The 23,205-nt window shown below is 44.2% G+C and overlaps 1 protein-coding gene across 1 annotated transcript in view; it reads right to left on the bottom strand.

Moving 5' to 3' along the window:
- Positions 1 to 18,571, bottom strand: part of LOC121544303 (gamma-aminobutyric acid receptor subunit rho-2-like) — a 28,769-nt gene extending 10,198 nt beyond the window's left edge. Inside the window, exons 1-2 of the mRNA XM_041854221.2 lie at positions 18,155 to 18,571; positions 14,854 to 14,960 (exon numbers count right to left, since the gene is read on the bottom strand). Of these exons, the coding sequence (XP_041710155.2) occupies positions 14,854 to 14,960; positions 18,155 to 18,315 (268 nt within the window). The 5' untranslated portion in view covers positions 18,316 to 18,571. The remainder of the gene's footprint in view (positions 1 to 14,853; positions 14,961 to 18,154) is intronic.
- Positions 18,572 to 23,205: the final 4,634 nt, after the last annotated feature.

The raw sequence follows: 23,205 nt of genomic DNA, 5'->3' as shown, positions 1-23,205 counted from the left end.
TTGCAAAAAAGGGGTAACTTTAAGGAGAGTGTTACCATTCTCCTTTAAGTATGTTTGCAGCCATAGTTCAAATAGCGAAAGCACTCCTTTGGTAGTGAAAGTTAAAAACCTTTATTGTGTTGGTGACATCTCAACTCATTGAACTAAGTGGTGACTGTAATAGTGCAGCAGTCTAGATGCTATTATCAGGAGAATTACACTGTCTACACTATGTACAGACAGAAGTTGTCTGGAGTCAGTTTGCATTAAAGGATGATATGAATTATTTAATAGTAGGCCTATGAATTAATGAAAAACTCATAATATTGACATTCCAACTCCACATCAGAAACTTGGCAGCATATTGCACATCAAATGTATTTAAAGGACATCAATTGAGGGCAAAAAGACCTCCTGTAGTGTCTGAAAAAAATCTGGCTATAATGCACTGATGCAAACCCCATGCACTTTTGTCCAAGGACTTCATGTTGCCATCTTTTAGTGTTTTGTAGAGCAAAGTTGGGGTGAAGTAGGCCTACAGACATGGGGTCTCACTTCACATTTTTTGAAATTGCAACTGGTAATGTCTTGAGGCTATGTGACGAGTACTGAGGATAATAAGAAGTAGGACGCAGATGCAGCAATCAACAATGTAAAGGTGTACTTAACACTGAGCAAGAGAACAACAAAGAGCGAGTCCACAACATGACACACCCAACACAGCACTGAACAGTCCAGGGCTATATAGGGGTGGTTGCCGAGGTGGTGCACTCAGACCGGTGGCTCAGTAGACCGGCGAATCAGAGTGCCGGAGGGGAGCAACGGGAAGAGACGTGACAGGCTACATCTGAAATGGTACCCTATTCCCAAGCAGTACACTATGTAGGAAATAAGATGCCATTTGGGATTCAGCAAAAGTCTCAATTTAAATCTACTGATCACCCCAACAACTTTGTTCAGCAACATGATGTCACTACTAGTGTTATGTATGTTACAGTAATACTTAGTACTACTCAGTACTGTCTGTACTGTAAGTCTTAGTACTACTCAGTACTGTCTTTACTGTAAATCTTAGTACTACTCAGTACTGTCTGTACTTTAAGTCTTAGTACTACTCAGTACTGTAAATCTTAGTACTACTCAGTACTGTCTGTACTGTAAGTCTTAGTACTACTCAGTAATGTCTGTACTGTAAGTCTTAGTACTACTCAGTACTTTTAACAGTGTTTTTTAAACTGAGCCAACCTTGCAGCCCATTTCGTCTGTCTGTTGGGACAGAGAGTTATCAATGGTAAACAGCTGTCAGCAGGAGTCCCTGGTGCATCATGTGCTAATCCACGCGGTCAACAGGAGAAACCCCTGCCAGCTTAATCTGGTCATGATCGTTAGCATTTCCGGCAAAAGCAGGATTTACGAATGGGCACGCAGGGCACGTGCCCCGGGGCCCCCGACTTAAATATATAGCCACTGCCTGTTCACCCCGCTATCATCCAGAATGCAAGGTCAGTACAGGTGCATCAAAGCTGGGACTGAGAGTCTGAAAAACAGCTTCTATCTCAAGGCCATCAGACTGTTAAAAAGCCATCACTAGCACATTAGAGGCTGCTGCCTATATACATAGATTAGAAATCACTGGCCACTTTAATAAATGGAACACTAGTCACTTTAATAATGTTTACATATCTGCATTACTCATCTCATATGTATATACTGTATTCTATTTTATTCTACTGTATCTTAGTCTATGCCGTTCTGACATTGCTCGTCCATATATTTATATATTCTTAATTCCATTGCTTTAATTAGATTTGTGTGTATTGGGTATATGTTGTGAAATTGTTAGATATTACTTGTTAGATATTACTGCACTTGCAGAGCTAGAAACACAAGCATTTCGCTACACCCGCAATAACATCTGGTAAACACGTGTATGTGACCAATACCATTTGATTTGATTTGATTTGATTTGATAGTATGCTTCAGTTTGGCTGGTGCTCGCATACTCCCTTAAAATACCTTCGCTTGAAAAATGAGAAATAAGCGGCAATAGCACTGTTTATCCATCTTGAGACGCCATAGCCAGAATAGTCCGAATTAATCTAAGATAAATCAAGAAATCTGTCATTAATTTTGACGTTTTTGCCAAGGAGATCTTAGTCGCTCAATTTTACATCTACCTAAGATGTTTGGTGGGTGGTGGATGGGTTAATAATAAAGGAATAAAATAATGTTTGGTGCAGTATTTCTCAATGAAAAAATGTGCATGAAAGCTAACAAACAAAACAAAGAATTTATTAAAGAATCCCTACTGTTGACCAATCACCAACGAAGGGGTGTAGACTTCGGCTACCAACTTTGGCTACCGACTTTGGCTTGCCTTGAGGAAAAAATATGTGTGCCCGAACAGCCGAAAAAAACATTACCGAAGTCCAAAATGAACAAAAACTTCACCAAATGTAATCACAATATATGCACGAACTCTTCTGAACAATTTCGGCTGGGAAGCATGCGAACGCCTTAAGTCTACAGCAGCCTCTGCAAAGCTATCTCCAGATGGCTAGGGGTAAACCCAGCCATCAGTGAGTACTGCTTAGCCTTGGCAACTACATAGAAACCTCTAGCTTGTCGCTAATAATAAACATTCCAGTGGGGTGGACACACTATACACATGGGACAGGACACACAAACACACACACACACACAAACACCCAAACACACACAGACTGACAGACAAACACACAGACACAAAAACACAAATACACACACACATAAGACAGGACACACATACACGGGATAGCCCACTTGGGTGGTTCAGGATTATGTTAGCGGCCACTGCTGTTCATGACACTTCTGAGTTGGCAGATTAATGAATGTCATAGCAGAGCAGAGCCATATTCCAGCCATTGAGAAGTAATGTCTCGGTGTACACAGTGGCAACAGTGTTTACAATGTGTTGGCCACTCCCCTCCTTTCCTTTCCTTTCCTTTCCTCTCCTCTCCTGTCCTCTCCCCTCCTTTCCCCTCCTCTCCTCTCCTCTCCTCTCCTCTCCTCTCCTCTCCTCTCCTCTCCCCTTCTTTCCTCTTCTCTCCCCTCCTTCCTCTCCTCTCCTCTCCTCTCCCCTCCTTCCTCTCCCTTCCTCTCCTCTCCTCTCCTCTCCCCTCCAATCCTCTCCTCTCCCTTCCTCTTCTCTCCCCTCCTTTCCTCTCCTCTCTCGTTCTCTCCTCTCCCTATCTCTCCTCTCCTCTCCTCTCCTCTCCTCTCCCTTCCTCTACTCTCCCTTCCTCTCCTCTCCTCTCCCCTCCTTTCCTCTCCCCTCCTTTCCTCTCCTCTCCCTTCCTCTACTCTCCCTTCCTCTACGTTCCTCTTCCCTCCTCTCCTCTCCTCTCCTCTCCTCTCCCCTCCTCTCCTCTCCCTTTTTCTCCTCTCCTTTCCACTCCTCTCCTCTCCTCTCCTCTCCTCTCCTCTCCTCTCCTCTCCTCTCCTCTCCTCTCCTCTCCTCTCCTCTCCTCTCCTCTCCTCGGCTGTGACAGGGAACTTCGCTGTGTGGTTTATTGGTGGTTAAATAAGAATAAGCGTGAACCTCACTGTTGACCTTGTGGACTGAGATAAATCCTTAATGCCACTAAACCACCACATTTCTGAAAAGCATGCACACTGTTGCTTCACTTCACATCCAGTACACAGTATCATGTGAACGGTGCACAGTGCTCTCTACATGGAAAAGAAGGATCCAGTCTCTCTCTCTCTCTCTCTCTCTCTCTCTCATTTTACCCCGGATTAAAAGCGATGAATGCATCCTACCAATGCACTAGATTAGACCTTTTCACTTTTGTTGACTTCCATACTATGGATGGAACACCTGCAATGTCAAACTATATTACTATACAGTCTAAGGGTAGGAGGGCAAAACAATTGCATAATGTAAGCCTACTAACTGCATGTGTCCCAAGACTTGCATACATTAGCTTTAACTTCCCACAGCCTTTTTAAATGCATGGAGAGGGGCTAAAATAAGACAAGCATGTCCAGGAACCTCCTTTACTGGGCCATTTGCATGCAGAAAGTTACAAACTGCTAGTTCCTCTGTACTAGTCCTGTGTAACTCCACAGGTGTGTTTTTCTTCAAGGAGAGGAGAGGAGGGGAGGGGAGGGGAAGGGAGGATACTGTTACTGTTTGAGCCTGGGTGAGTCAGTTTCCATTAGATCCATGTATCCTTGTGTGTGTGTGTGTGTGTATGTGACCCCCTGCTGATCGATGTGCCACACATTCGTTCCCCTGCAGTAATGATCCCTGTCACAGTCGAGGAGAGGAGACAAGCCCCTCTATACCCCCAAAACAGAAACTTTCATCAGATCGGCTCCAAACAAGAAACAAGTTGAGAAGATAACATCAAAAGAAAAGAAGACGTGCGCATGCTCTTTCTTTCTCTCTCCTCTTTTCTCTTGTTTTCAAATGCAGCATCTCCAAACATCATTAAAAAAGCTGTCTTTGTCACAAAGAAAACAATCCTAAAGTTTGGGTCGGTAGATTTCTCGGCTGCGACAAACGAAGCAAACTTTTAAGTGCATCAACACAAAGACTAGCCCTGAGTAACAGTCTCATCTGAACTCATCCAATAATACAAGTCTACTGCTTAGATTTCAAACACTCAAAGCACTAAGAAATACTCTCTAAATTCACTTACAGTTTGAACAGGAAATCCATGAAACATCTCATGAACTGTTCTCAACACGCTACTGCACAAAGAACATGGAGAGTCAAGTTTGTAGGCTGTAACAAGCTGTCACGATCGTCATGGAGAGACCAAGGCGCAGCGTTGCGGGTGAACATATTATATTTATTAAATGATCACACGATCAAAACAATAAACAACGAATGCGTGACGTCTATGGTTACAACACAAACCAACACTAACAAGAAACCACAATGAATGAATGCCTAACGGCTACCTAAGTATGACTCCCAATCAGAGACAACGAGCTACAGCCGTCTCCGATTGGGAGCCACCCTGGCCAACATAGATATACAACAACTAGAACCAACACACATGAAAACTCACACCCTGGCTCAACATACTAGAGTCCCCAGAGCCAGGGCGTGACAGTACCCCCCCCTAAAGGCGCGGATTCCGACCGCGCCAACCAAATACCACAGGGGAGGGACCGGGTGGGCACTCCGCCTTGGCGGCGGATCCGGCTCCGGGCATGATCCCCACTCGCTCTCTAACCCCCCAAAGTACCCCTGGTCCGGTCTGGCCCTGCAGACCGGAGCTGGACTGCACACTGGTGGAGCGGATTGCTCTAGCTCCGGCGTGAAGCAGCTGACCCGTGCTGAACCAGGCACCAGTGGAACAGGCACGGGCTGTGCCGGACTGACGACGCACACCACTGGCTTGGTGTGGGGAGCATGAACGGCCCGAGCCGGGCTGACGCAAACGCACCCCTGACTTGGTGCGGGGAGCAGGAGCGGGCCGAACCGGGCTGACGAAACGCACCACTGACTTGGTGCGGGAGCAGGAACGGGCCGAGCCGGGCTGACGGGCGCACCACTGACTTGGTGCGGGGAGCAGGAACGGGCCGAGCCGGGCTGACGAAGCGCACCACTGACTTGGTGCGGGGAGCAGGAACGGGCCGAGCCGGGCTGACGAAGCGCACCACTGACTTGGTGCGGGGAGCAGGAACGGGCCGAGCCGGGTGACCGGGCGCACCACTGACTTGGTGCGGGAGCAGGAACGGGCCGAGCCGGGCTGACGAAGTGCACCACTGACTTGGTGCGGGGAGCAGGAACGGGCCGAGCCGGGCTGACGAAGCGCACCACTGACTTGGTGCGGGGAGCAGGAACGGGCAGAGCCGGGCTGACGACGCACACCATTGGCCTGGTACGGGGAGCAGGAACAGGCCGGACCGTACTGGGGACACACACCACTGGTCCTACGCAGGGATCTGGAATGGGCCGGACCGGACTGGTAACACACCCCAGTACCTCTCGCCGTGCCTCTACACCTTCCATCCCCTCTTCGACCAGTGGCCCCCGTAACCTGGCGGCCTCCTCTGCCAACCCGCTGGGCCGCTCTGCCGCGGTCTCCTGCTGGCCCGTCGTCCACGGCGTTAGCCCCCCCCTAAAAATTTTCTGGGCGTCTCTCCTACCCGTGGACCAGGTCTCCATGTCCCTCGCCAGCCTCTCGCCCTTCTGCTTCCATGTCAAGCCCTTCTCTTCCTCACCCGGCTTGACCCAGTCGAGGAGGCGAAGGAGATCTGCTAGAGATCTCCCTGGCGATGGCTCCTGGACACGCTGCTTGGTCCAGTCTTGGTGGTTTCTTCTGTCACGATCGTCGGTGAGAGAGGAGGACCAAGGCGCAGCGTTGAATGCGAACATATTTATTTATATAATGATCACACGATCAAAACGAAAACGTGACGTCCCTGGTTACATACACAAACACACACGGAACAAGAAACCACCATGAATGAATGCCTAACGGCTACCTAAGTATGACTCCCAATCAGAGACAACGAGCTACAGCCGTCTCCGATTGGGAGCCACCCTGGCCAACATAGATATACAACAACTAGAACCAACACACATGAAAACTCACAACCCTGGCTCAACATACTAGAGTCCCCAGAGCCAGGGCGTGACACAAGCTAGAGTTTACAGTATGTGCCAACTTAGTAGACAGCTTGAATAATTCATTTTCAGATACTTTAGAGTGGGGTAGCTGGATGTCAGAAATTTAATTATTTTGAGGTAACCGAAACAGAGGCTTAAAACCACAGAATTAAAATAGAGTAGAATGGGATAGTATCAGTGCACCCATTATGGCATCATTGACTTGAATGGGGATGTCCGTTCTACTCATTCTAAATCTATGTTTAAAACTCAGGTCCAAGACAGCAAATCTAATTGACTACGCAACTACTGTATAATTATATTTATGGCAAAGTTTTTATAGGTTCCAGACAGTAAGAACCTCACTTTGAGTTTTGCTTTTCTAACAAGCAGGAGAATTTGCAGGTCATTATGATATTCTGAGAGGGCAACTTGGCATATATAGTACCAGTCAAAAGTTTGGACATATCTACTCATTATAGGGTTTTTCTTTATTTTTAATATTTTCTACATTGTAGAATCCATAACACATATGGATTCATTTAGTAACCAAAAAAGTGTTAAACAAAATCTAAATATATTTTAGATTTAGATTCTTCAAATAGCCACCCTTTGCCTTGATGACAGCTTTAAACACTCTTGGCATTCTCTCAACCGGCTTCACCTGGAATGCTTTTCCAACAGTCTTGAAGGAGTTCCCACATATGCTGAGCACTTGTTGGCTGCTTTTCCTTCACTCTGCGGTCCAACTCATCCCAAACCATCTCAATTGGGTTGAGGTCGGGTGATTGTGGAGGCCAGGTCATCTGATGCAGCACTCCATCACACTCCTTCTTGGTAAAAGAGCATTTACACAGCCTGGAGGTGTGTTGGGTCATTGTCCTGTTGAAAAACAACTGATAGTCCCACTAAGCCCAAACAAGATGGGATGGCGTATCACTGCAGAATGCTGTGGTAGCCATGCTGGTTAAGTGTGCCTTGAATTCTAAATACATCACAGACAGTGTAACGAGCAAAGCACCCCCACACCATAACACCTCCTCCTCCATGCTTCACGGTGGGAAATACACATGCGGATATCATCCGTTCACTCACACCGCGACTCACAAAGACACGGCGGTTGGAACCAAAAATCTCAAATTTGGATACCAGACCAAAGGACACATTTCCACCAGTCTAATGTCCATTGTGCGTGTTTCTTGGCCCAAGCAAGTCTCTTCTTATTATTGGTGTCCTTTAGTAGTAACCTCCCGAGTGGCGCAGTGGTCTAAGGCACTGCTGTGGTCTGCTGTGCTACTAGAGATCCTGGTTTGAATCCAGGCTCGGTTGTAGCCTGGCCGCGACCGGGAGACCCATGGGGCAGCGCACAATTGCCGCAGGGTAGGAGAGGGAATGGCCGGCAGGGATGTAGCTCAGTTAGTAGACTCCAGGGTCGTGGGTTTGATTCCGATGGGGGGCCAGTATGAAAAATGAAAAATGTATGCACTCACTAACTGGAAGTTGCTCTGGATAAGAGCGTCTGCTAAATGACTTAAATGTAAATGTTGTGGTTTCTTTGCAGCGATTTGACCATGAAGGCCTGATTCACACAGTCTCCTCTGAACAGTTGATGTGTCTGTTACTTGAACTCTGTGAAGCATTTTATGGGCTGCAATTTCTGAGGCTGGTAACTCTAATGAACTTATCCTCTGCAGCAGAGGTGACTCTGGGTCTTCCATTCCTGTGGCGGTCCTCATGAGAGCCAGTTTCATCATTGCGCTTGATGGTTTTTGTGACTGCATTTGAAGAAACGTTCAAAGTTCTTGAAATGTTCCGTATTGACTGACCTTCATGTCTTAAAGTAATGATGGACTGTTGTTTCTCTTTGCTTATTTGAGCTGTTCTTGCCATAATATGGACTTGGTGTTTTACCAAATAGGGCTATCTTCTGTGTATCCCCCTACCAGGCCCCGTGTAGCTCAGTTGGTAGACTCCAGGGTTGTGGGTTCGATTCCCACGGGGGGCCAGTATGAAAATGTATGCACTCACTATCTGTAAGTCACTCTGGATAAGAGTGTCTGCTAAATGACTAAAATGTAAAAAATGTACCTTGTCACAACTGATTGGCTCAAACGCATTAAGAAGGAAAGAAATTCCACAAATGAACTTTAAAGAAGGCATACCTGTAATTTAAATGCATTCCAGGTGACTATCTCATGAAGCTGGTTGAGAGAATTCCAAGAGTGTGCAAAGCTCTCATCAAGGCAAAGGGTGGCTATTTGAAGAATCTCAAATATAAAATATATTTTGATTTGTTCAACACTTTTTTGGTTACTACATAACTCCCGAGTGGCGCAGTGGTCTAAGGCACTGCATCGCAGTGCTAGCTGTGCCACTAGAGATCCTGGTTCGAATCCAGGCTCTGTCGTAGCCGGCCATGACCGGGAGACCCATGGGGCGGTGCACAATTGGTCCAGGGTAGGGGAGGGAATGGCCGGCAGGGATGTGGGTTTGTTTCCCACGGGGGGCCAGTATGAAAAAATAAAAAATAATAATGTATGCACTCACTAACTGTAAGTCGCTCTGGATAAGAGCGTCTGCTAAATGACTAAAATGCAAATGTACATGATTCCAAATGTGTTATTTCATAGTTTTGATGTCTTCACAATTACTCTATAATGTAAAAAATTGTAAAAATAAAGAAAAACCCTGCAATGAGTAGGTGTGTCCAAACTTTTGACTGGTATTGTATAACAAGGTGGTTAGAAATGCCAGACGAGCTCATTTTTCTAACTTGATCACTAATAATCAGAATAAATCCTACCCCCGCAAACCTATGTGAACTTTCCTCCACATCTAAATGTGATGAGTTTGCGCAATATTTCAGAGATAAAATAACAAACATTAGGCTGGGTATCAGTCAAGAAAGACTTGATGATATGTGCCCTACCCTACCACACAGGCACTATGGATTTATTTTCCCTGGTTGACACAGACATGCTCAGGAAAGTGATATCACAACATAAGCCTTCTACCTGCCTTCTCGATCTTATCCCCACCACCTTCTTCAAAACTGTTTTAAATTGCATATCTGAAGAAGTGCAAGCTATTGTTAATCACTCCCTGTTCACAGGCACTTTCCCCACTGCACTAAAAACTGCTATGAAACCCCTTCTGAAGAAAAGTAATCTAGATTCTTCAGCTCTTAGCAATTTTGGGACAATCTCCAACCTTCCATTCTTAAGCAAAATTCTGGAGAAATTGGTTTTCAAACAGCAAAAATATTTTGTGCCAACTGTATTTTTGGAAAATTCCAATCTGGTTTTTGGGTCCACCACAGCACAGAGATAGCCTTAGTTAACGTGGTAAATTATCTTAGAGCCAACACAGACGCCAAACAGCTCTCCGTCCCTCTACTCTTGGATTTAAGTGCTGCATTCGACACTGTTGACCATGATGTCCTTCTGGACAGACTGGAGAGGTGGGTTGGCCTCTCCGGTCCAGTTAGAGTTTTTTCTAGAGTTTTTTGTCACCCTTGGCGAACATACAGTTGAAGTCGGAAGTTTACATACACTTAGGTTGGAGTCATTAAAACTTGTTTTTCAACTACTCCACAAATTTCTTGTTAACAAACTATAGTTTTGGCAAGTCGGTTAGGACATCTACTTTGTGCATGACACAAGTAATGTTTCCAACAATTGTTTACAGACAGATTATTTCACTTATAATTCACTGTATCACAATTCCAGTGGGTCAGAAGTTTATATACACTAAGTTGACTGTGCCTTTAAACAGCTTGGAAAATTCCAGAAAATTATGTCATGGCTTTAGAAGCTTCTGATAGGCTAATTGACATAATTTGAGTTAATTGGAGGTGTACCTGTGGATGTATTTCAAGGCCTACTTTCAAACTCAGTGCCTCTTTGCTTGACATCATGGGAAAATAAAAAGAAATCAGCCAAGACCTCAGAAAAAAAATTGTAGACCTCCTCAAGTCTGGTTCATCCTTGGGAGCATTTTCCAAACGCCTGAAGGTACCATGTTCATCTGTACAAACAATAGTACGCAAGTATAAACACCATGGGACCACGCAGCCATCATACCGCTCAGGAAGGAGACGCGTTCTGTCTCCTAGAGATGCACCTTAATGCAAAAAGTGCAAATCAATCCCAGAACAACAGCAAAGGACCTTGTGAAGATGCTGGAGGAAACAGGTACAAAAGTATCTATATCCACAGTAAAACGAGTCCTATATCGACATAATCTGAAAGGCCGCTCAGCAAGGAAGAAGCCACTGCTCCAAAACCGCCATTAAAAAGCCAGACTACAGTTTGCAACTGCACATGGGGACAAAGATCATACTTTTTTGAGAAATGTCCTCTGGTCTGATGCAACAAAAATAGAACTGTTTGGCCATAATGACCATCGTTATGTTTGGAGGAAAAAGGGGGACGCTTGCAAGCTGAAGAATACCATCCCAACTGTGAAGCACGGGGGTGGCAGCATCATGCTGTGGGGGTGCTTTGCTGCAGGAGGGACTGGTGCACTTCACAAAATATATGGCATCATGAGGAAGGAAAATGATGTGGATATATTGAAGCAACATCTCAAGACATCAGTCAAGAAGTTAAAGCTTGGTCACAAATGGGTCTTCCAAATGGACAATGACCCCAAGAATACTTCCAAAGTTGTGGCAAAATGGCTTAAGGACCACAAAGTCAAGGTATTGGAGTGGCCATCACAAAGCCCTGACCTCAATCCTATAGAAAATGTGTGGGCAGAACTGAAAAAGCGTGTGCGAGCAAGGAGGCCTACAAACCTGACTCAGTTACACCAGCTCTGTCAGGAGGAATGGGCCAAAATTCACCCAACTTATTGTGGGAAGCTTGTGGAAGGCTACCCGAAACGTTTGACCCAAGTTAAACAATTTAAAGGCAATGCTACCAAATACTAATTGAGTGTATGTAAACTTCTGACCCACTGGGAATGTGATGAAAGAAATAAAAGCTGAAATAAATAATTCTCTCTACTATTATTCTGACATTTCACATTCTAAAAATAAAGTGGTGATCCCAACTGACCTAAAACAGGGAATTTCTACTAGGATTAAATGTCAGGAATTGTGAAAAAACTGAGTTTAAATGTATTTGGCTAAGGTGTATGTAAACTTCCGACTTCATATATATATATATATACAGTGGGGAAAAAAAGTATTTAGTCAGCCACCAATTGTGCAAGTTCTCCCACTTAAAAAGATGAGAGAGGCCTGTCATTTTCATCATAGGTACACGTCAACTATGACAGACAAAATGAGAAAAAAAATTATGGTGGAAAATAAGTATTTGGTCAATAACAAAAGTTTCTCAATACTTTGTTATATACCCTTTGTTGGCAATGACACAGGTCAAACGTTTTCTGTAAGTCTTCACAAGGTTTTCACACACTGTTGCTGGTATTTTGGCCCATTCCTCCATGCAGATCTCCTCTAGAGCAGTGATGTTTTGGGGCTGTCGCTGGGCAACACGGACTTTCAACTCCCTCCAAAGATTTTCTATGGGGTTGAGATCTGGAGACTGGCTAGGCCACTCCAGGACCTTGAAATGCTTCTTACGAAGCCACTCCTTCATTGCCCGGGCGGTGTGTTTGGGATCATTGTCATGCTGAACGACCCAGCCACGTTTCATTTTCAATGCCCTTGCTGTTGGAAGGAGGTTTTCACTCAAAATCTCACGATACATGGCCCCATTCATTCTTTCCTTTACACGGATCAGTCGTCCTGGTCCCTTTGCAGAAAAACAGCCCCAAAGCATGATGTTTCCACCCCCATGCTTCACAGTAGGTATGGTGTTCTTTGGATGTAACTCAGCATTCTTTGTCCTCCAAACACGACGAGTTGAGTTTTTACCAAAAAGTTCTATTTTGGTTTCATCTGACCATATGACATTCTCTCAATCCTCTTCTGGATCATCCAAATGCACTCTAGCAAACTTCAGATGGGCCTGGACATGTACTGGCTTAAGCAGGGGGACACGTCTGGCACTGCAGGATTTGAGTCCCTGGCGGCGTAGTGTGTTACTGATGGTAGGCTTTGTTACTTTGGTCCCAGCTCTCTGCAGGTCATTCACTAGGTCCCCCGTGTGGTTCTGGGATTTTTGCTCACCGTTCTTGTGATCATTTTGACCCCACGGGGTGAGATCTTGCGTGGAGCCCCAGATCGAGGGAGATTATCAGTGGTCTTGTATGTCTTCCATTTCCTAATAATTGCTCCCACAGTTGATTTCTTCAAACCAAGCTGCTTACCTATTGCAGATTCAGTCTTCCCAGCCTGGTGCAGGTCTACAATTTTGTTTCTGGTGTCCTTTGACAGCTCTTTGGTCTTGGCCATAGTGGAGTTTGGAGTGTGACTGTTTGAGGTTGTGGACAGGTGTCTTTTATACTGATAACAAGTTCAAACAGGTGCCATTAATACAGGTAACAAGTGGAGGACAGAGGAGCCTCTTAAAGAAGAAGTTACAGGTCTGTGAGAGCCAGAAATCTTGCTTGCTTGTAGGTGACCAAATACTTATTTTCCACCATAATTTGCAAATAAATTCATTGAAAATCCTACAATGTGATTTTCTGGATTTTTTTCTTCTCAATTTGTCTGTCATAGTTGACATGTACCTATGATGAAAATTACAGGCCTCTCTCATATTTTTAAGTGGGAGAACTTGCACAATTGGTGGCTGACTAAATACTTTTTTTCCCCACTGTACAATATACAATATTTGTATTTTATTTTTATATAACTTCCGACTTCAACTGTAACTCAGAGAAAATACATATCACATGTGGCGTTCCACAAGGTTCGATTTTGGGTCCTGTACTGTTCAGTTTATATATGTTCCCACTTGGCAGCGTTATCAAAAAGCACAGCATTGATTTTCACTGCTACGCAGACGATACACAACTTTACATTTCTGTGTGACCAGAGGATTTTAGCTCCATGGATAAATTAATAGACTGTATTAGTGATTTAAATACTTGGTGGCTCACAACTTCCTCCAGCTAAGTCAAGACAAGACCGAGGTACTTATTGTTGGAGCCAAAGCACAGAGAGAGAATCTGGCCGCACATTTTAATTAACGGGCAATAAAGATAAAACACTAGGTAAAAAAACCTAGGTGTTATTTTAGATTCTGAACTCAATTTTGAATCACACATTAGGAATGTGACCAAAATAGCTTTTCACCACCTGAGGAACATTGCCAAGGTGCGGCCATTTCTCTCTCAGGCTGATACAGAGAGACTCATCCATGCTTTTATTACAAGTAGGCTTGACCACTGTAATGCTCTCCTGTCTGGTCCACCCAAGAAAGCCATTGGTCAACTGCAAAACATACAGAATGCTGCAGCACGGGTACTGACCAAGACCAGACGGAGAGCACACATTACACCGGTTTTAAGGTCTCTGCACTGGCTGCCTGTGAGTTTTAGAATTAATTAACAGATTATTCTATTGGTTTTTAAATCAATCCACGATTGTGCACCCAGTAGATCCCTCAGGTCCTCTGGCACTGGCCTTTTAACTATCCCAAAGCCTAGGACCAAGAGGCACGGAGAGGCAGCCTTTAGTTACTCTGTAATAGCTTGCCAGAGAACCTGAGGGGGGCCAAAACACCTTTTTAGCTTTGCTTTTCCTCAGGGGGCTTTTTAGTCGTTCAGTTTTTATTGTTATTCTTTTGTTGTTTATCCTCTTATGTTTCTTTTGTGGTAAATATTTCATTGTTTTTATTAGTTTTTTCTTGTAAAGCACATTGTGCTGCATTCCATGTCTGAAATGTGCTGTATAAATAAAGCTTGATTTGATTTTATGTAATTGGAGGATAAGAGTTGAGCACATTCTCTCCCTTTACCGAAGGTGTGTAATTTACCTGTCATGTTGGACTAACAGCTAAACCATTGAATTCAGTAAATGAGTGAGGTGAACTAGCACTAAGGCAATGGCATACGTGGCATTCCCATTTTACATTCAGCAGATGTTATTATCCAGAGTAACTTACAGTGAGTGCATTCAACTAAGGTAGGTAAATACCATGAATGGGAAATCTAATAGCAGTTCCTGCATGTTGTGGAGTGTTTTATATGACATCTTACATACAAATGGGATCCCCCAAACACCATCCAATAAGAGCATATCTGGACTCTTCGGCCAGTGTGTGTGTGTGTGTGTGTGTGTGTGTGTGTGTGTGTGTGTGTGTGTGTGTGTGTGTGTGTGTGTGTGTGTGTGTGTGTGTGATCCCTACCTCCAAATGCTGGCCTCATGGTGAAATCATGATCATCTACTTTCAGAAGCTGCTCTGTCTTCAGCTTGCGATTCTTGGTCACATCTGGAGGCTTCTTTGTCAAGGAACTGGGAGATGACAAAACAAGACAACACCATATTAATGAATGATGAGTTGATAACTGGTGGAACAAAAAAATCCTGAAAAACGCATGTCAGAAATGTTATTAATTGATTTGCATTTTAATGAGGGAAATAAGTATTTGACCCCTCTGCAAAACATGACTTAGTACTTGGTGGCAAAACCCTTGTTGGCAATCACAGAGGTCAGACGTTTCTTGTAGTTGGCCACCAGGTTTGCACACATCTCAGGAGGGATTTTGTTCCACTCCTCTTTGCAGATCTTCTCCAAGTCATTAAGGTTTTGAAGCTGACGTTTGGCAACTTGAACCTTCAGCTCCCTCCACAGATTTTCTATGGGATTAAGGTCTAGAGACTGGCTAGGCCACTCCAGGACCTTAATGTGCTTCTTCTTGAGCCACTCCTTTGTTGCCTTGGCCGTGTGTTTTGGGTCATTGTCATGCTGGAATACCCATCCACGACCCATTTTCAATGCCCTGGCTGAGGGAAGGAGGTTCTTACCCAAGATTTGACGGTACATGGCCCCGTCCATCATCCCTTTGATGCGGTGAAGTTGTCCTGTCCCCTTAGCAGAAAAACACCCCCAAAGCATAATGTTTCCACCTCCATGTTTGACAGTGGGGATGGTGTTCTTGGGGTCATAGGCAGCATTCCTCCTCCTCCAATCACGGCGAGTTGAGTTGATGCCAAAGAGCTCGATTTTGGTCTCATCTTACCACAAATCATTCAGATGTTCATTGGCAAACTTCAGATGGGCCTGTATATGTGCTTTCTTGAGCAGGGGGACCTTGCGGGCGCTGCAGGATTTCAGTCCTTCACGGCGTAGTGTGTTACCAATTGTTTTCTTGGTGACTATGGTCCCAGCTGCCTTGAGATTATTGACAAGATCCTCCCGTGTAGTTCTGGGCTGATTCCTCACTGTTCTCATGATCATTACAACTCCACGAGGTGAGATCTTGCATGGAGCCCCAGGCCGAGTGAGATTGACAGTTATTTTGTATTTCTTCCATTTGTGAATAATCGCACCAACTGTTGTCACCTTCTCACCAAGCTGCTTGGCGATGGTCTTGTAGCCCATTCCAGCCTTGTGTAGGTCTACAATCTTGTCCCTGACATCCTTGGAGAACTCTTTGGTCTTGGCCATGGTGGAGAGTTTGGAATCTGATTGATTGATTGCTTCTGTGGACAGGTGTCTTTTATACAGGTAACAAACTGAGATTAGGAGCACTCCCTTTAAGAGTGTGCTCCTAATCTCAGCTCGTTACCTGTATAAAAGACACCTGGGAGCCAGAAATCTTTCTGGAGACCCATGGGGCGGCGCACAATTGGCCCAGCGTTGTCCAGGGTAGGGCAGGGATGTAGCTCAGTTGGTAGAGCATGGTGTTTGCAACGCCAGGGTTGTGGGTTCGATTCCAGTATAAAAAAATATATATAAAAATGTATGCACTAACTGTAAGTCGCTCTGGATAAGAGCTCTGGATAAGACTAAAATGTAAAAATGTAAATGATTGAGAGGGGGTCAAATACTTATTTCCCTCATTAAAATGCAAATCAATTTATAACATTTTTGACATGCGTTTTTCTGGATTATTTTGTTGTTATTCTGTCTCTCACTGTTCAAATAAACCTACCATTAAAATTATAGACGGACCATTTTTTTGTAAGTGGGCAAACGTACAAAATCAGCAGGGGATCAAATACTTTTTTCCCTCACTGTATGAGCATAATGCAATAGAGCTCTGGTCAAAGGTAGTGCACTATATAGGGAATAGGGTGCCATTTTGGGAAGCCTTTGACTCCATTAAATGCACTGGTTACACATTTGCCTATTCATGTAAAGGGCTCCCTTGCCAAAGAGACCTTGGTCTCAATGGGAACAGTAGAACTACAGTAGAACTGCGTAAATAAAGGTTAAATAAAAAATGTAAATATCAAGCACAATCAAAGCTGAATGGGAATTGTTGCTTTGCAATGATAACCAGAGCCGGCTCTAGCCTTTTGGGGGCCCCAAGTGAGACATTTTAGCCCCCCTCATTTTGCCATGGGGTGGAGGTAATTTATTTATGTTTTTTAAATTAGTTTTAAAGCTAATTTCCTGCTATTCTACACATTTGGCTATGACTGATTTCATGTGCTATCGGAAGCTCCTAGTCCCCAGTGTGAAATTTCACTTCAATGACCCTCCAAGTGGGAAACTCAGAGAAAATGTAGTTACCCAAGTAGCCATATTGTGACGTTTCACTACTGACCTTTCACCTTTTCAACCAAAAGATTACAACAAATCTGTTTTTGACAATTACAACCTTATCAATATGGAGAATGTAGCTAGTTTGACCATATGTCAATGTTAAGCAAGCTAGCTAACTTTATTATTAGCAATGTTAGCTAGCTTATCAAGCTTCGCAGCTGCTTATGTCCTTTATGCTTGGAGCTGGCCCTGATGATAACAGTAACACATGTTCTATGCAGCCCGCTTCCCTCTTTGACAGATAGACAAAATGTGCCCGAGACACGTGGTCGTGCTTTGATCATCCTGGAGGCACTGGCTGCCAGCCACTAACCTGTCATTGATGAGTAGGAACAACACGTACCTGTAGGTTATTCCCTGGCTGTCTAGTGTAAAACTTTAAACTACCACCTTCTGTCTGGGTCATGTTGCATTTGCACTGCTTTCTGTCACTCTCTAACCTCATCCTCAGGCTCAATTGCTACCGCAATAGAGGTTTCTCTCATGTCCCGTTATAATGACTGTAGTTATTGGATTGTTTTTCCATGTCCAATTCAGTCTGCAGTGCACAATGAATGATTAGGCTATATCAACACTGAATTTTCACTATCTGCGTGGATCATCACAATCATTATCTTCATCATCATCATCATCCTCATCAGCGTTCATCATGATGTTCTAATCTACTGCATCAAGTAAGAGTGATATCAAGTTTTGTGAAATTCAACCTTTGATGAAGAAGAAGAAGAAGAAGAAGAAGAAGAAGAAGAAGAAGAAGAAGAAGATTGTATACCTCTCAGATACCCCTCAGGAGATTGTTTACCCCTCAGATGACATTAAAAGTCCAGTCACATCATAGCAATGACCCATGCAGACAGACAGACATGGAACGGATCTTGAACCATTGCGCACCAAAAACCCACACCTGGTTGATCAATATTCGGGTACCACTTACGGGCCATGCTTTGCGGTCTCTGGTCCATGCTTTGCCGACTCCACGGTTTCTGTCCATCTCCGTACTCGGTGTCCGTGCCTACGGCATTCCCCGGTAACGACCAGACAGAAGAGTAAAAACAACGGTTTAGTCAGATAAGGCATCGTGCCACGCGCAAGCATAAAATTTCACAAGTGAGTCCAAAACCCCGTTCAGTCCATGACTAGTCCTACAGGTATACAGCTTTGAATACCGACGCATCTTCTCGCTCACGGAAAACCAAGCGTTCTGACAGGCATTGCAACAGGGATGGTTGATGATGAGTAGGTTGTGTTTGAAAACGGCTGCTTTGGAATCTATACTCTGAAAGGTTTCCTCCGATTGTCATTGGTTAGCAACTGCATAGCTGTTTCGATTGCGCGCAGCAGTCAGTTGCAACCACACGGTTGGTCATTGTCGCAGAAGCAGACTCGCAGCAAGCGCACACGCAGGCAGGGAGTTCCGCGTCTACACAACTGGCATGTTCAACATGCTTAATAAAACCGTGGATTAGTATGTAGTTTAACCTCAAAATAACACCAATGTAGCCTACAGTACAGAGGAGGCGCAGTTATTGTCCTACTACTAATCCAGCCTGGTCTCATAGACTAGACGTAAGATAGTACACATAAATCAGGGATAGCCAAATTAGTATGATATGTTAAGTTTGGTATGGTTACATAAGAAAGAAGGTTACTTAAGCCAAAACTAAAACAGGGTGGATGGGTAGGCGTATAACACGAATGTCTAGCAACCCAAAGGTTGAGTGTTCAAATCTCATCATCGACAACTTTAGCACTTTTCAACTACTTACTACTTTTTAGCTACTTTGCAACTACTTTGCATGTTAGCTAACACTTCCCCTAACCCTAACCTTAACCCTTTAACCTAACTCCTAATGCTAACCTTAACCTTAACCCCTAGCCTAGCTAACATTAGCATTAGCCAGCTAGCCACAAATTGGAAATCGTAAATCCGAGACACTTAGTGGAGGCTGGTGGGAGGAGCTATAGGGCTCATTGAAATGTCTGGAAATGGAATAATTGGGATGGAGTCAAACATGTGGTTGTGTTTGATACTGTTCCATTAATCCATTCCAGCCATTACAATGAGCCAGTCCTACTATAGCTCCTCCCACCAGCCATCCCTGAGCATCTCGGATTTACTTACAGAATAATACAAAATATTCTGAGACCATCTTGCAGCTACTAATCTTGTTCTGATTAGGTTTTAAGTGGAGATGAGATGCTGAGGGTGTGAGTAGTAAATAGTAGCCTATAGGCTATATTATAGGGCTAGATGGAGCCAACTTTGAGATAAACTCATTGTGCAAAAACGTTAAGATAAAACTGCATCTGTAGTAGAAGAAAAACATAATAATTATGTATCACTATTATATGCTCTGTGATTCCTCCTTCCTCTCAAATTGAGATAAGGGCCACTCCCAGGGGGGTCCTGGGCTCCATGATGGGACCTGGCTCTCAGATCCGCAGGGGGGTTAGAGGTGCTGGGGGGTTTGAGGCACCAGAGCCCCTGGGGCACTTCTTGTCCCGGCCGCGGTGCGGCGCGGAGCAGCAAAATCAGCAGCAGATGGCGCGGCTCTTTTTTAATGCTTTTTGTCGTCGCCCACTCAGCTCCAGTCTGCTGCAGACCCGGAAACGCAGTTTATCCGGGATTTCAGTGCAATTCTCCCCACCACGTACGCCCGGAGATCTCCCACTGTCATCCGAAGCAAGCCACTGTGCTGGACTCACGCCAACCCAGCTATAGGCTGCTGCACTGCTGGTTCCCGGTTATGTAATGTGAAAGTTAGTCTGCATATTAAAAAGGGTTTCATTGTGTTTATTTGTCTGGATTGACGCTCTATTCCCCAAAGACACTTAATGCGCCATCAATATTTATAGAAATACAATATGACAAATTGAATTGGTCAAAGCAAACAGATAAACATACATCAGGCATTGATTTGATGTTTGATTTAATTGAAGAGATCACTGTGTACATGCAGGAGCTTTGCATGTTATAGCCCAGTGTGCCTCCCAAATGGCATCCTATCCCAAATGGCACCCCATTCCCTATACAGTTTTTGACCAGAATCCTATTAGCCCTGGTCAAAAGTAGTGCACTACATAGGGAATAGGGTGTCATTTGGGATACACTCCTACTGTTGTTTATGCTATTACAGGTGACATCAATCCCTCTGTGTGAGTTCTAACAGGACATGCTCTAGGCTTGACCTTTAGCTCGATGTGAGTGTCTCTTAACTAAGCTTCCCACTGTGCACAGACGTCAATTCAACATCTATTCCACGTTGGTTCAATGGAATATCATTGAAATGACGTGGAAACAACGTTGATTCAACCAGTGTGTGCCCTTTTTGCAGAGGTCTTCAGATGCTCCTCATGGTTTAACCACACACTCTACACGACAGGGAATAGCATGTAGCCTACAATAGCCACATGAACAGCAGTATTGTACAATCATAATGCAATATCACTAAACAAGGGATAAAAGCAGGCATATGAGCATCCGTTCAGTAAGGCTTGGTTCATCTTTCATCTCCTTACATGGTTTTCCCTCTATTGTGGAAATAAATGCCTTACACAACACATTTATATTTGTTTTGTGATATCCAGTCGCAATCTGTGATTGCTACATCAATGTTATACACCCATTGATTCTTGAAGAACATAACTTATTGAATGCCTAATGAGCTTAGTTCAACTGTCGGACCCCATCAGAACCCAAAATATAAGCTTTATTTACTCCAATGTTTGTAAACAATGTAATTGTAAAAATGTTCATCTCATGGATGGTCAGTCCTTGCATCCATAGCTCTGTCTACGAATTAGAGAGTGGTTACATTTCCACCAGCCCCATCCCTCAGCTGTTTACCAAACCCCCCTTTGTTATTATTTGAACTGCAGATTGCCCCTTTAAGCTTGATGAAGATAAAGACGAAGGTTCAATCTAATAACAGATTTCAAAAGACTGTGTTGCTGTGCTGTTAAGCTGGGGGTGCCCTGGTGCATCTCACATGCACATGCACCCCCCCCATTTTGATGCATCCCAAATGGCAACCTATTCCTTATATACAGTGCAATCGGAAAGTATTCAGACCCCTTTACTTTTTCCACATTTTATTTACGTTACAGCCTTATTCTAAAATTGATTACATTTTACATAAAATACCCACATTTTAGCAAATGTATATATATAAAAAAACGGAAATACAACATTTACATAAGTATTCAGACCCTTTACTCAGTACTTTGTTGAAGCACCTTTGGCAGCGATTACAGCCTAGAGTCTTCTTGGGTATGACGCTACAAGCTTGGCAGACCTGAATTTGGGGAGTTTCTCCCATTCTTCTCTGCAGATCCTCTCAAGCTCTGTCAGGTTGGCTGGGGAGCGGCGCTGCACAGCTATTTTCAGGTCTCTCCAGAGATGATAGATCGGGTTCAAGTCCGGGCTCTGGCTGGGCCCCTCAAGGACATTCAGACACTTGTCCCGAAGCCACTCCTGCGTTGTGTTGGCTGTATGCTTAGGGTCATTGTCCTGTCAGTCTGAGGTCCTGAGCGCTCTGAAGCAGGTTTTCATCAAGGACCTCTGTACTTAGCTCCGTTCATCTTTCCCTCGATCCTGACTAGTCTCCCAATCCTTGCCACTGAAAAACATCCCCACAGCATGATGCTGCCACCACCATGCTACATCGTAGAGATGGTACCAGGTTTCCTCCAAACATGACGCTTGACATTCAGGCCAAAGAGTTCAATCTTGGTTTCATCAGACCAGAGAATCTTGTTTCTCATGGTTTGAGAGTCTTTAGGTGCCTTTTGGCAAACTCCAAGCGGGTTGTCATGTGCCTTTTACTGAGGAGTGGCATCCGTCTTGCCACTCTACCATAAAGGCCTGATTGGTGGAGTGCTGCAGAGATGGTTGTCCTTCTGGAAGGTTCACCCATCTCCACAGAGGAACTTTGGAGCTCTGTCTGAGTGACCATCGGGTTCTTGGTCATCTCCCTGTCCAAGGCCCTTCTCCCGCGATTACTCAGTTTGGCCAGGCCGCCAGCTCTAGGAAGTGTCTTGGTGGTTCCAAACTTCTTCAATTTAAGAATGATGGAAGCCACTGTGTTCTTGGGGACCTTCAATGCTGCAGAAATGTTTCGGTATCCTTCCCCACATGTGTGCCTCGACACAATCCTGTCTCGGAGCTCTACATACAATTCCTTCGACCTCATGGATTGGTTTTTGTTCTGACATGCACTGTCAACTGTGGGACCTTATATGGACAGGTGTGTGCCTTTCCAAATCATGTCCAATCAATTGAATTTACCACAGGTGGACTCCAATCAAGTTGTAGAAAAATCACAAGGATGATCAATGGAAACAGGATGCACCTCAGCTCAATTTTGAGTATCATAGCAAAGGGTCTGAATACTTATGTAAATAAGTTATTTCTGTTTTTAATTTTTAATACATTTGCCAACATTTCTAAAAACCTGTTTTCACTTTGTCATTATGGGGTATTGTGTGTAGATTGATAAGGAAAATGTTTTATTTAATCAATTTTAGAATAAGGCTGTAACGTAACAAAATGTGAAAAAAGTCAAGCAGTCTGAATACTTTCCGAATGCACTGTAGTTATCACGTTTCAGGAGAAGACCCAGATGCAGACAGTGTTGAAGTAACAAAAGTTTATTACAAAAACAGAGCAGGCAAACGACAGGTCAAGGGCAGGCAGAGGTCAGTAATCCAGATCAGAGTAAAAAAGGTACAGAATGGCAGGCAGTCACAGGGTCAGGGCAGGCAGAGGTCAATAATCCAGGGTGGTGTGACAAGGTACAGAACGGCAGGCAGGCTCAGGGTCAGGGCAGGCAGAATGGTCAAAACCAGGAAAACTAGAAAACAGGAACTTGAAAAAGACAGAAGCAAGGGGAAAACCGCTGGTAGGCTTGACGAAACAAAACGAACTGGCAACAGACAAACAGAGAACACAGGTATAAATACACTGGGGATAATGGGGAAGATGGG

Source organism: Coregonus clupeaformis, chromosome 29 (assembly GCF_020615455.1).
Source record: "Coregonus clupeaformis isolate EN_2021a chromosome 29, ASM2061545v1, whole genome shotgun sequence".
Classification (NCBI taxonomy): domain Eukaryota; kingdom Metazoa; phylum Chordata; class Actinopteri; order Salmoniformes; family Salmonidae; genus Coregonus; species Coregonus clupeaformis.
This window is presented reverse-complemented; position numbering and strand designations above follow the sequence as displayed.